This window comes from Vulpes vulpes, chromosome 3 (genome assembly GCF_048418805.1).
Source record: "Vulpes vulpes isolate BD-2025 chromosome 3, VulVul3, whole genome shotgun sequence".
NCBI lineage: Eukaryota > Metazoa > Chordata > Mammalia > Carnivora > Canidae > Vulpes > Vulpes vulpes.
This window is the reverse complement of record NC_132782.1, coordinates 97,184,476-97,196,727: the sequence shown is the minus strand read 5'-3', so window position 1 is coordinate 97,196,727 and position 12,252 is coordinate 97,184,476. Positions and strand designations below refer to the sequence as shown.

Genomic DNA, 12,252 nt, shown 5'->3' with positions numbered 1-12,252 from the left:
CATCTGAAGTCAGATATTCAGAAATCCCCAGTTACACAAGCCGATCAAATTCCCCCCTTTGATCTTAAATTCCTCTGAAGATTGTGTCTCTGATACCTAACTAAAAGATAATGTCCTAGCAAAGGACCTGGCACTCAAACATAGTAGCTTAATTGAAAAATTCAAAGCTGGCCAGTGACGACTCACCTTTGGCACAGCCACTTGAAACATGATGTCCCAGACAGGCTGGGTGGCAGTGCTCATCATGGTCAACAGCAATACTTGCACCTCCGGGTGGCCAGGGGCCCCAGTCTGGGAAAAGTGGAGCAGAATTCGGAATCCATTCCGGTCATACACGATAAGAGGCGGCAGGCTGCCTGGTAGAGAAGGACCCAATCAAAAGGGTTACTAGCATGACCACAAAGTCGCCCACAGCCAAGCCTGAAAGAGATGTACATGTTATCATCAAATGCTACTGTTTCTCCAGTCAGCATAGCTCCTAGACTGACCTCCTTGGACCCAACCTTTCTGCACCACCAGCCCTCACTACTCCCAGTTGGACTTCTAAGGCCCTTCAAACTGATCTCTCCCCACCATCCAACCATCTGAAGCACATTACCAGTTTTTTTTTAAAAAAAGGAACTTTTTTTTGAGGGAGACAGGATTATGACTAACATACGCTGAACACTACAGAAAATACAGGATATCATAGAAAAATGAAATAAAAGACACCAATAATTTACCCAGAAATAAACATTGCTAACATCTGGGCCTATGTCCTTCTGGTCTCTTTTATATGACTACACACACACACACACACACACATACATACACACACGCACCTCTTGCATTTGATATTATAATACTATAAACACAGATCTCTTCAAGTCAATAGGTTTAATAACATTCCAATGGAAATCCTAAAAGGATTGTTTTAATTCATCTAAGAAATGATTCTAAAGCAAATGAGGGTGGGGTTGGGGGGTAAGTTCGTGAGACTATCCATTTAAAAAGAGGAAGGAAAGGTTATTTGCATCAATAAATACTCATAAGTATAATAAGTATACAACTGAGCAAAGAGGTAGAAAACAAAGCATGCAGAATAGACCTAATAGGAGAACTTAACACATTAGAACACCTATTTCAAAGTCAGTAGCTGATTCAGTAAGCAGTAGACAACTACCTAACCTGGGAAAAAATTTTTTAATGAAGATCCTTATTTTATGCCAAACATCACTTATCAAAATGTAAGTTCTACAGCAAATTACCCTTCAAGAAAGGAATTGAATCAGGGTGCCTGGGTGGCTCAGTCGGTTAAGTGAGTGACTTGATCTTCAACTCAGACCATAATCTCAAGGTTGTGAGATCGAGCCCGGCATCAGGCTGAGCATGGAGCCTGCTTAAGACTCTCTCTTTCCGGGCAACCCTGGTGGCTTAGCGGTTTAGCACCGCTTGCAGCCCAGGGTGTGATCCTGGAGACCCGGGATCAAGTCCCACATCGGGCTCCCTGTGTGGAGCCTGCTTCTCCCTCTGCCTGTGTCTCTGTCCTCTCTCTCTCTCTCTCTCTCTCTCTCTCTCTGTGTGTGTGTGTCTCTATGAATAAATAAAATCTTAAAAAAAAAAAAAAAGACTCTCTCTTTCCTTCTTCCTCTGCCCCTCCCCAACTCAAGTGCACAGGAGTGCGCATTCTATATCCAAAAAAATTTTCATTAAAAAATAAAAACTAAATTGAATAAATGAATGATAGCGCCATGATTATATAATGTATGGAGACATTTTAAAAAATAAAGGTTTTGAAGAACAATTCAGAGCATGAAAAACTGCTATGGCTTATAACATTAAAGCAGGCTATAAAACATTCTAAGTATACTACAGTAATGCTTTTACAATTTATTAAAAACATGTATATGCACATGACTAAGACAAGAAAATACATTAAGATATAACAGAAGGGGATCCCTGGGTGGCGCAGTGGTTTGGCGCCTGCCTTTGGCCCGGGGCGCGATCCTGGAGACCCGGGATCGAATCCCACGTCGGGCTCCCTGCATGGAGCCTGCTTTTCCCTCTGCCTGTGTCTCTGCCTCTCTGTCTCTCTCTGTGTGACTATCATGAATAAATAAATAAAATCTTAAAAAAAAAAAAAAAAAGACATAACAGAACTTCCATCTCTGGGTGAATAGTATAGATTTCAATTTTCTGCTCTATTTTTTCTAAAATTTCTACATTGAGGGGTACCTGGGTGGCTCAGTCAGTTAAGCATCAGACGCTTGATTTCAGCTCATACCATGATCTCCACGTCCTGGGATCGAGACCAGAGGCAGGCCCTGTGCTGAGCACGGGGTCTCCTTGAGATTCCCTCTCTCCCTTTCCCTCTCCCTCAAATGATTAAATAAAATCTTTAATAAATTCTTAAAAATAAAATTTCTACATTAAATGTATTTTTCACTTAAAAGAAAAAAGTACAAATAACGAAAAGATTATTTGAGAGAGAGAGAGAAAAAAAGAAAGAAAAAACAGCAGTGGAGGGGAGAGGGAGAAGCAAACTCTCCACTGAATAGAGAGCCGGTCTCAGAGCTCCATCCCAGGACCCTGAGATCATTACCCTGGTCGAAGGCAGATGCTTAACTGACTGAGCCATCCAGGTACCCCTAATTTTTTGTACTTTTTAAATAATTTCATATTTATAAAATGTTACAAAAACACAAAGAACTCCCATATGCTCTTTACCCAACTTCCTTAAATGTTAACATTTTACATAACCACAGTACAATTATCAAAACTAGGAAATTAACACTGAAATGTATTATTATTATTTTATTTAGAAATATCACTAATGATAGTCCTTTTCTTTTTTTAAGATTTTATTTACTTGCCCCAGAAAGGGCGCTAAAGAACACAGGGATGCTTTTGTTTTTACAGCCCGTGACATTCTGATTTACCAGAACTAAAACTAGAATAATTGAAATTCAATGGTGTGAGCCTAGATATGGGACCTCAATAAAAGCCTGAACTGTCTACCAAAAAAAATATATATTTTATTTACTTATTCGTGAGACCCACAGAAAGAGAGTGGCAGAGACACAGGCAGAGGGAGAAGCAGACTCTGTGCAGGGAGCCTGATGCGGGACTCTATCCTGGAACTCCAGGATCATGTCCTGAGTCGAAGGCAGATACTCAACTGCTGAGCCACCCAGGTGTCCCTGAACATGTATTATTTTTAAGTTAAAGTAAATATCGTAAATGATTCCCACCACATACTTTTTAAATTCCTCTGCCTAGTTCCAGGGCTCCTTACAATGTGACCTCAGCACGCCAAGCCATAGGAGAGCCATATGCCCAGAGAAAAGGGCCTGCACCATACATCTAAAGACCCCAGGTATCTCCTGCTCACATGTAGCATGTTAACTGTACGCAGTCACCTTCCTTCCATCCTCCGTAAGGAAATAATCTCTGCTCTTCCGTTCTAATGAGGACCCCTAGTGGAAGAGGACCACCAGCCAAGTTCTTCCTTTCCATCTAACCCCACATCTTCAGAATTATTTCTGCCACACTGGACATTCCCTACTTGAATTTCAAATGAGTGAACATCACATCTGTAAATAGACTCAAGCCCCCTAAATTAAAGCCCCCAATATCCTTCATCTATAGCGTCAACCCCAAGACAGAGAAAACTTTACAAAAAATAGTAGATAAGAGACTATGAAGCCATCTTCAGGCAAAATCTCTACCAGTCACCTTACCCAATTTAAGAGCCAATCCCTACCAAACCAGAACAGATAAAGCTGGATATCTAATAGCAAGGGAAGGGGAAAAAAAGTGAAACTGTACTTACTGGGCTTAACAGACTCCAAAGGGACAAACACTTGAGCCAGAGGTGTATTCTGGGAGGATGGGGAAGAAGCCAATGGCCCAGCTTCCCAGGACCAGCCTGGAGAGGACTTAGTGCCAGGTGGCACTTCCTTAGGGATGCTCTTCTGTGGAACATAATTCCTGCAAAGAAATTTTTTAAAATATTAAGACTAGCAAAAATTACAGACAATTCCAGAAATCTGATTAGGTTTTCTGAAGAATGATATACGAAAGGGGGGAAAAAAAGAAACATATATGTCTCCATGTATTCTGGAGGGATAGGACTTTAGATGGGTAATTTCACCTGTGCTTCAGTTTTCTCATCCATAAAATGGAAATAATCTAACATCTATCTCATGGGGTTATTAGGGTTTAAAAAAATTCATTATTATTATTATTTTTTTTTAATTTAAGACAGAGAGAGAAAGAGGCAGAGACATAGGCAGAGGGAGAAGCGGGTTCCCAGGGACCCCTATGTGGGACTCTATTCCATGACCGGGGAATTATGCCCTGAGCCAAAGGCAGATTCTCATCTGCAGAGCCACCCAGGTGTCCTTCATGGAGTTATTAAAATTAAATGAGAAAATGTGGGCAGCCCCTGTGCTGCAGCAGTTTAGCGCTGCCTGCAGTCTGGGATGTGATCCTGGAGACCAGGATTGAGTCCCACGTCGGGTTCCCTGCATGGAGCCTGCTTCTCCCTCTGCCTGTGTCCCAGGCCCATTCTCTTTCTCTCTCTCTCTCTCTCTCTCTCTCAATAAATAAATAAATAAATAAATAAATAAAATCTAAAGACAAAATAAATGAGAAAATGTATAAAAGGCATTTAGGGGACTGTGTGCACATAATTAGGACCCAATAAATTATACCTATGAAGGTAATCAAGGCTATAGTTGTCAGGCAGCCTCTGACAACAAGTTGCTCAGTTAGGTTAAGTTTCTTATACATCGTCACCAGAATAGTGGGAGCTAGGAGATGATAACACCGATTACACTGACCACTTCATTCACACTTCATGATTTTGTCCATTTGGAATATAGATTGAAAACATTTTTTTTTTTTAAGTAGGCTCCACATCCAGACCCTGAGATCAAGACCTGAGCTGAAACCAAGTCAGACCTTAACCGACTGCTCAGTCACCCAGGCACTCGGAAAACATTTTCCAATACAAATTGAAAACTACAGTCTAAAGTAACCTGCTCCCAAATCAGGAAGATAACCAGCCCCCTGCTGAGTGGCTAGAAGTAAATGGAAAGAAACCCCCTCTGGGTGACAACAAGAATGATCTCCCAGCATATCCATGTCCACGAGGGCCCTGTGTCTCTATTGCAGACATGGACACTCTCAGGCTGTCTACAGGAAGACAAACCACTCCAACCTTCCCAGAGGCAAAGCAAAAGAATCTACATACATGTCTATATTCACGCCCTAGAGCACCTCTACTTTTAGGAATCCAGACTACAAAAAATGCTCCAAATGCCTTTGAACTGAAAGCTATGTAAATAACCACAAGAGGGGAATGACTAAATATACAAATATTACATACAACCATCAGAATGGGAGAAATTTATATAAACTAATATGGACATGTATCAAAGATGTAATATGAAAAACTCACATTGGAGTACAGTTTGTAAATTATGACCCCATTTGTATAAAAATAAGCATTTTATCACTCTCTAAAGATAACATCAAATGTTCCTTCTTTGCATTTCTGTGTGTGTAGTAATGTGTTAATTGGGTCTTTCTATATTATCTATTTCTCTAGTGATCAAATTTTGCTTAACTTCAGATTACACTGTAATCAGAAAAGGAAAAAAAAAAAGTCTATGATCACCAAAATCATTATCATCCACTGCTGCTACTCCTTAAACCAACCTCTTTGCAAAGGTCCTGACCAAAGCATGTCTTTTCCTCTGACTTAGGATGAGGGCCAAAGGAGAAGAGAAACACATATTGAACTTTTGGTAGACAGAAAGAAGTCCTTCCAGGGAAAGAGAAGTCTCAGGCTATCTTCAGGTGTCACCCCATACTCTACTACATTAACACTGCTCTTTGGCCCAGCCCCCACGCCAGGAGCATGAAGCATGCATAAGAGCCACTCTTCTATTTTCCTTGCCCACAAGACTCACAGAGGCCCTGGACATGGCTGTGGGGAGAGGAGATCCAGCAAGTTCCTTTCTGCAGGAGGGCTCTGAACACCACCACCTGGCAGCGTGCTGGCGGTGGGATTCCTCTTTTCCTTACAGCAATTCTGATCGGCAACCTGTCAAACGAGGAATAGCTAAAATAAGGGCAGGGTATGAATGATCAGGGGGGTGACACTATGACATAGGCCTACTGCATTTCCTGGGGCAGGAGGAGAAAGAAAGGGCAAGAGAATATAGGACTCCTGATCAGACCTTCCGTAAGCGAGAGCCTGGATACCACTAAAGAGAGTAGGGGTACAAGGAGAGGGAAAAATGTGTCTCTTGGGGGCGTTCAAGTCAGACAAGTATAGGTAAGGAAGAGGCTTTGGACGGCCAAGTCCATAACTGCCACCAGGCTATGCTGTAGCCCCTTCCCCGTGCCCAGGCAGCGCTCTCCTCATGAAGTTAGGTTTGGGGGACCACACCCCCTCTCCAGCCCCTAGGAAGAGCTTCCTTACCTCGTTGGTAATCGGAGCATCACCAAGTCCTATAAGGAAGAAACAAAAAGATGCATACCAGTAACTCTACCCAATAGGAACTGGAGATTGATTCCATGTTCATCCTTTCTAGAACATTTAGAAAGCCTAAGCAAAGCAAATTACCCAAAATCATTCAACTCCTCCATGGCAAATCTGAGACTAAATGCAAGGAGGACCTCTCTCTGAACTTCCCAGGATAGTAGCACCCCCTTATCCATTAGGGGATATCTTCTAAGACTCCTGGTGGATGCCTGTAAAGGCAGATAATGCCAATCCCTATGCCCCCCACAAACACACATATACATCTACAATTAAGTTTACTTTGTAAGTTAGACACAGTAATGATAAAATAGAATAATGATACACTGTAGTAAGAGTTACATGAATGTGGTCTCTCTCTCAAAATATATTATACTGTACTCACCCTTTGTCTTCTTGTGATGGGAGATGATAAAATGCCTACGTGATGAGATGAAGTGAAGTGAACAACGTAGGCATGTGACATAGCCCTAGGCTACTACTGACCTTCTGACCATAAGTCAGGAGGATCATCTGCTTCCGGACCTCTGGTAACTGAAACCATGGACGAAGGTGGGAGGACTACTGTACACCCAGCTCCCTCTAAAAACGGGCATATTCTCTCCAAGTGGAACCAGCTTACTCACTCTCCCCGGGAGTCAGGGCCATTCTGTGCCTGCTCCCCCTGAACACCAACCCTCACCTAAGGCTGCCAGGTCCTGGTGAAGTAATGATGGTGCCACAGTCCCAGCCTGCTCAGATCCATTGTCCACCTCCAAGTCAATCAGAGGGCAGCTCTTCATGAAGCCTGCTGGTTTCTGAAAGACTAGAGAATGGCCAAAAAAATATCAGGATGAAAGCAAAGTCTCCACTTAACGCCTGTCAGCTTCCCACAGACCTTCTCCCAATCAGAAGACCTCACATGGGCCACTCAACGCACACCCACTGCATGGCTGGATGTACAGACTGAGTTGGCATCTGGAATATGAGGCAGCCAGAGGACTGCCTTTCCACCTCAGCAATCAGTGTCCTCTACTAAGGATCCATTCAACCTGGCCAGAAACAGAGCTGATGTCTCTAGCTCACAAGCCTTTTGACCATAGCTAATCACAATCACTGAGTGCTTAATAAAAATATAAAACCCAGGCTGAGCTCTAAGCAGTCTCAATTCAGAAGGTCCAAGCTGAGGACCTAAGAATCTGCATTTCAGCCAGTATTCCAGATGATTCTGATGCAGCTAGACTGCAAGGCACCACCAAAGCAGATCTTTTTGTTTTGTTTTGTTTTGGTTTGGTTTGGTTTCTAACTCCTGTAGGTAAGCATTCATGAGAAAAGGAATCAAAACCTGGGTACAATATAGCCATCTGCTTCTGAGGACACCCAAACCTGGGGCCGCACCTGCCAGTCAGTTCATGATGGCACATGTGGCAGAAGCTGGCTAAATAAAACCTACTGTCAATGGGAAGGGCAAAAATGTGTCTCATTTCTATAACATAACCCAGAATATTCTGAGAATCCATTTCTTCTCTGGGATTTATAGGATGACCAGGCAGAAAGTAAGGAGAGGCTTCTTTGCACATACCTCTGGAGACAGGTAGGTCTCCTACTGAGCTGGTCACTGTGTTCCCAAAGATGACTCGGCCCTCCATCACCTGTTTGTATAGCAGAACTCCCTGGGTGAGAAGGTCATTTGCCTGGAGAATCTCCGCTGAAGGAAAGAAAAATGAGAACCTGCCTGATTTAGCTACCAACAATCTCGGTCTTTTTTAAGCCATTCCAGACAGCAGCTGTCCCATGGCTCTACCAGGTTCAGTATACCCATGCCTCCTGCCCTCAGATCAGGTGATCAGGCCCCTAGCAGACCTAGTCATTCAGTCCCTGAACCCCAATACTTCTAGCTTTCAAGATGAAGGAGGAACCAAATTTCTTCACCGCCGTTCCCAGTACCTTTCAACGGGATAGTCAACACTTGAAACACGTCTCCTTCAACCAAGGAACTGAAACTTTAATTAACTAAAATAAAAAACTGGTCCTGTCAATGTGGATGCAAACATTAAGAGATTTTTGCGGGGAGGCACCTGGGTAGTTGTCAGTTAAGTGTCTGCCTTTCGCTCAGGTCATGATCTCAGAGTCCTGGAATCAGCCCATCAGACTCCCTGCTCAGCCAGAAGCCTGCTTATCCCCTATCCCTCTGCTCATTTTCTTTCTCTCTAAAATAAAGAAATAAAATCTTAAAAAAAAAAAAAAAAAAAAAAAAGAGGCAGCCCGGATGGCTCAGGGGTTTAGCACCACCTTTAGCCCAGGGCGTGATCCTGGAGTCCAGGGATCAAGTCCCACATCAGGCTACCTGCCTGGAGCCTGCTCCTCCCTCTGCCTGTGTCTCTGCCTCTTTCTCTTTGTGTTTCTCATGAATAAGTGAATAAAATCTTAAAAAAATATATGATGAATTTATAAGTATCAGATACAGAAAAACATACCTAAATACCACAGGGCATGCATGCCCTCAGACCACTGTGGTCTAAAGAAACTTTGTAGGTCAAAGAACATGTTTTTTTATGTAATAAGAAAGAGGTGAAGAAAAGAGGAGCTGGGCAGCCAGGGTGGCTCAGGGGTTTAGCGCCACCTTCAGCCCAGGGCGTGATCCTGGAGACCCGGGATTGAGTCCCGCGTTGGGCTCCCTGCATGGAGCCTGCTTCTCCCTCTGCCTGTCTCTCTCTCTCTCTCTCTCTCTCTCTCTCTCGCTCTCTCTCTCTCTCATGAATAAATAAATAAAACCTTAAAAAAAAAAAAAAAAAAGAGGAGCTATCTGTTAAAACAAGACTTATGAAATGCCACCAATTACAAAGTATGGCTTTTTTGAGTCTGATTTTAAAACTAAATGCCCAGGGAAATCTGAACACTGATGATCACCCTGAAACGTTTGGAATTTGCTTCAAAGAGAATGAGGGATGTGGGAGGAGAGCACAGTACACATGAAACAAGAGGAAAAAAGATGAGCCATGAGCTGGTAATTGTTAACACGTAAAGGGCACACAGGATTTACCCCACTCTTTCCTTTTACGTGTTTGGAAATTTTCCATAATAAAAAGTACAAAATGTTTTATTTAAATCCCTATGCAGGGGCAGCCCCGGTGGCGCAGCAGTTTAGTGCCGCCTGCAGCCCAGGGCGTGATCCTGGAGACCCAGGATCGAGTCCCACATCAGGCTCTCTGTATGGTGCCGGCTTCTCCCTCTGCCTATGTCTCTGCCTCTCTCTGTCTCTATAAAAAAATAAAAAATAATAAATAAATAAATAAATAAAATAAAATAAAATAAAATAAAATAAAACTTACAATCTCTGCTCCTCATTATAAATCAATCAATCAATCAATCAATCCCTATGCACAGGTACTAAATTCTCCACTGTCCCTACCATCGTCCCTGCTGTTCCTCCTCAGCCAGCCTCACGTAAGTGCCCCCTGAAGGCACTCAGGTTGGTGAAACCTCCAAGATACAGCAGTTTCTCAGACTTCTGTGGACGCCAGTATCCATTCCAGCATCTCCCTTACACCCAACTTACATGGCACATTTCCACCGCTCTTTCTGCTTTCAGACCTGCTGATGACTGCTTGCTCAGGCCTAGACTGTCTTGGAAATCAGTTCTAAGCCAAGACGGGACACATCCTTCTGAAAAACCTAAAGCCACTCTGTCTTATTTCTGGCACCACTGCAGCCCTGCAGGAAGGAGCATGTGTTCCACCCCCCAGTGTCCCAGCTGTGCCTCCAGAAGAACAGCTGCGTTACCGAGTGCATCATCGTCATCTGTGGTATCACTCGCCAGCCGAAACAGGGTGGGCCTCAGCTTTTCACATCGCTCGTACACGACCTGAGAAAACAGAGCCTGGTTTCACTGCACACACCAAGGACCCACAGCAAGGCCCCAGGTGCCTCCAATAAGCATACAGCAGAGTCTGGGGCTTCTGGCATCCTCTTTAGTCTGTCCCAAATGCATGACTGCAGGTTTGAAGTGACAAGGCCGTTAACAGTGTTAGAAAAGGTATGGGCTACAGTTACCTGAATTTTTTAAATAGTTAAAAAGGCGACCTAAGAATCCACCTTCTGAGCATGTAGGGTAATACCTCTTTTCCAAGTTCCTTTCCCTGCCCCCTAGAAGAGCTGTAATAATGGTAACCCCACATGGAAGCCTGAAGTGACTGCCCTGCTTTAAAACTAAGACCCAAACGCCCCATCCACTGTTGTCTTTTTTTTTTTTTTTAAGATTTTATTTATTTATTTATTCATGAAAGACACAGAGAGAGAGAGAGAGGCAGAGACACAGGTAGAGGGAGAAGCAGGCTCCATGTAGGGAGCCCAATGTGGGACTTGATCCCGGGACTCCAGGATCACTCCCTGGGCCAAAGGCAGGTGCTAAACCGCTGAGCCACCCAGGGATTCCAACTGTTGTCTGATGCCAGTCTTCCTTTTCCCACTGCAGGTTCTCCCAGGACTAAATCTCGTTCTGTACCAATTAACATCTGGGAAATCTCACTCTCCTCATCCCAGGAGAGTGCTCTGGACAACTTCACCCTCCACATGCTATGTACTAAGGAGGACATGTAACTTCTGTACACGTTGGGCTTCCTTCCTTGCAAGGGAGCACATTAACTTAATACTCCAGGCCTCCCTGGTGGCAGTGCTCTCTACTGACCTTCCCGGGGCTGGTAAAATGAAGACCTGATAGGGGAGTCTGGGAGAGGAAACAGGAAGGAGCGAGCCCCTTCCTGCCACTTTGCTCTTGAGAGCTACCTACCTATATGGAAACCCACATTCGGCTCTGCTCCTACCAGCTATACGTTTTAGAGAAGGAAGCCCCTGGTTTGCCAGCACTATTTTAGGTGGTAGGTACACCTACCTGATTAGGCTTCAGTATTAGGAAGCCACTGGCCAATATTTATGTGCCACTTTTTCCAAAGTACGCTTTACCCATTATAAAGGTAAAGGTTTGTTTCCTGCCACATCTCTCCTGTCTTCTAGCTGGTTATCATCTTGGGTGGGGGAGGGGGGAAAAGTTGTGCTATTCAGAAGGCCAGCACGCCAACCCTGCTGATGGACTTGGGCGTAAACTCACCATAGGGAATTGGTTTGAGTGTCTGCCTGGCCCAAGCAGAGTACTTTCTGAGTACTGTCCCCTCTGGCCCCAGAAGGCCAGCATGATCTTCTCTATAACACTACTCAATCCTACCTGAGCTGATTAGCTTGGGGTAGATATAGGAGCCATGCTGGACAAGCAGATTTTTTGCTTAGGAACTTGGAATAAGGAAAGATACTAGTTTGCTTCTACTAACCCAGTAAAATGGAAGGGCAGGGAAACTAAGGAGCTAGGTGAAGGCCATCTCTCCTGTGCAGAGAAGCATAAGAAGCTGGACAAATGTAGCTAACAGAAGGAGGGAGAAGAGCACAGCTCCAAGGACAGACTAAGAACGGTTGGCTTCCATAGCATTCCAGTTCCAGCATCATCTGTCTGCACTGGACAGTACTGGCATAGCTAGGACAGTAAACGCACTAGCGACAGAAGAAAATAGACAAACTGAATTCCAAAACTAGGGTAGCCTGGGTGGCTCAGCGGCTTAAGTGCTTGCCTTCGGCCCAGGGTGTGATCCTGGGGACCCGGGATCGAGTCCCATGTCGGGCTCCCTGCATGGAGCCTGCTTCTCCCTCTGCCTGTGTCTCTGCCATTCTCTCTCTCTCTCTCTCTCTCTCTC

The 12,252-nt window shown here is 44.1% G+C and overlaps 1 protein-coding gene across 4 annotated transcripts in view; it reads right to left on the bottom strand.

The window, feature by feature from the left end:
• Positions 1 to 12,252, bottom strand: part of GGA2 (golgi associated, gamma adaptin ear containing, ARF binding protein 2) — a 34,333-nt gene that overhangs the window by 2,558 nt on the left and 19,523 nt on the right. For all 4 annotated transcript variants that reach the window (XM_072751354.1, XM_072751355.1, XM_072751353.1 and 1 more), the window contains exons 9-15: positions 10,295 to 10,376; positions 8,094 to 8,219; positions 7,215 to 7,337; positions 6,473 to 6,501; positions 5,958 to 6,091; positions 3,812 to 3,969; positions 187 to 356 (exon numbers count right to left, since the gene is read on the bottom strand). In XM_072751354.1, coding sequence (XP_072607455.1) covers positions 187 to 356; positions 3,812 to 3,969; positions 5,958 to 6,091; positions 6,473 to 6,501; positions 7,215 to 7,337; positions 8,094 to 8,219; positions 10,295 to 10,376 — 822 coding nt within the window. The remainder of the gene's footprint in view (positions 1 to 186; positions 357 to 3,811; positions 3,970 to 5,957; positions 6,092 to 6,472; positions 6,502 to 7,214; positions 7,338 to 8,093; positions 8,220 to 10,294; positions 10,377 to 12,252) is intronic.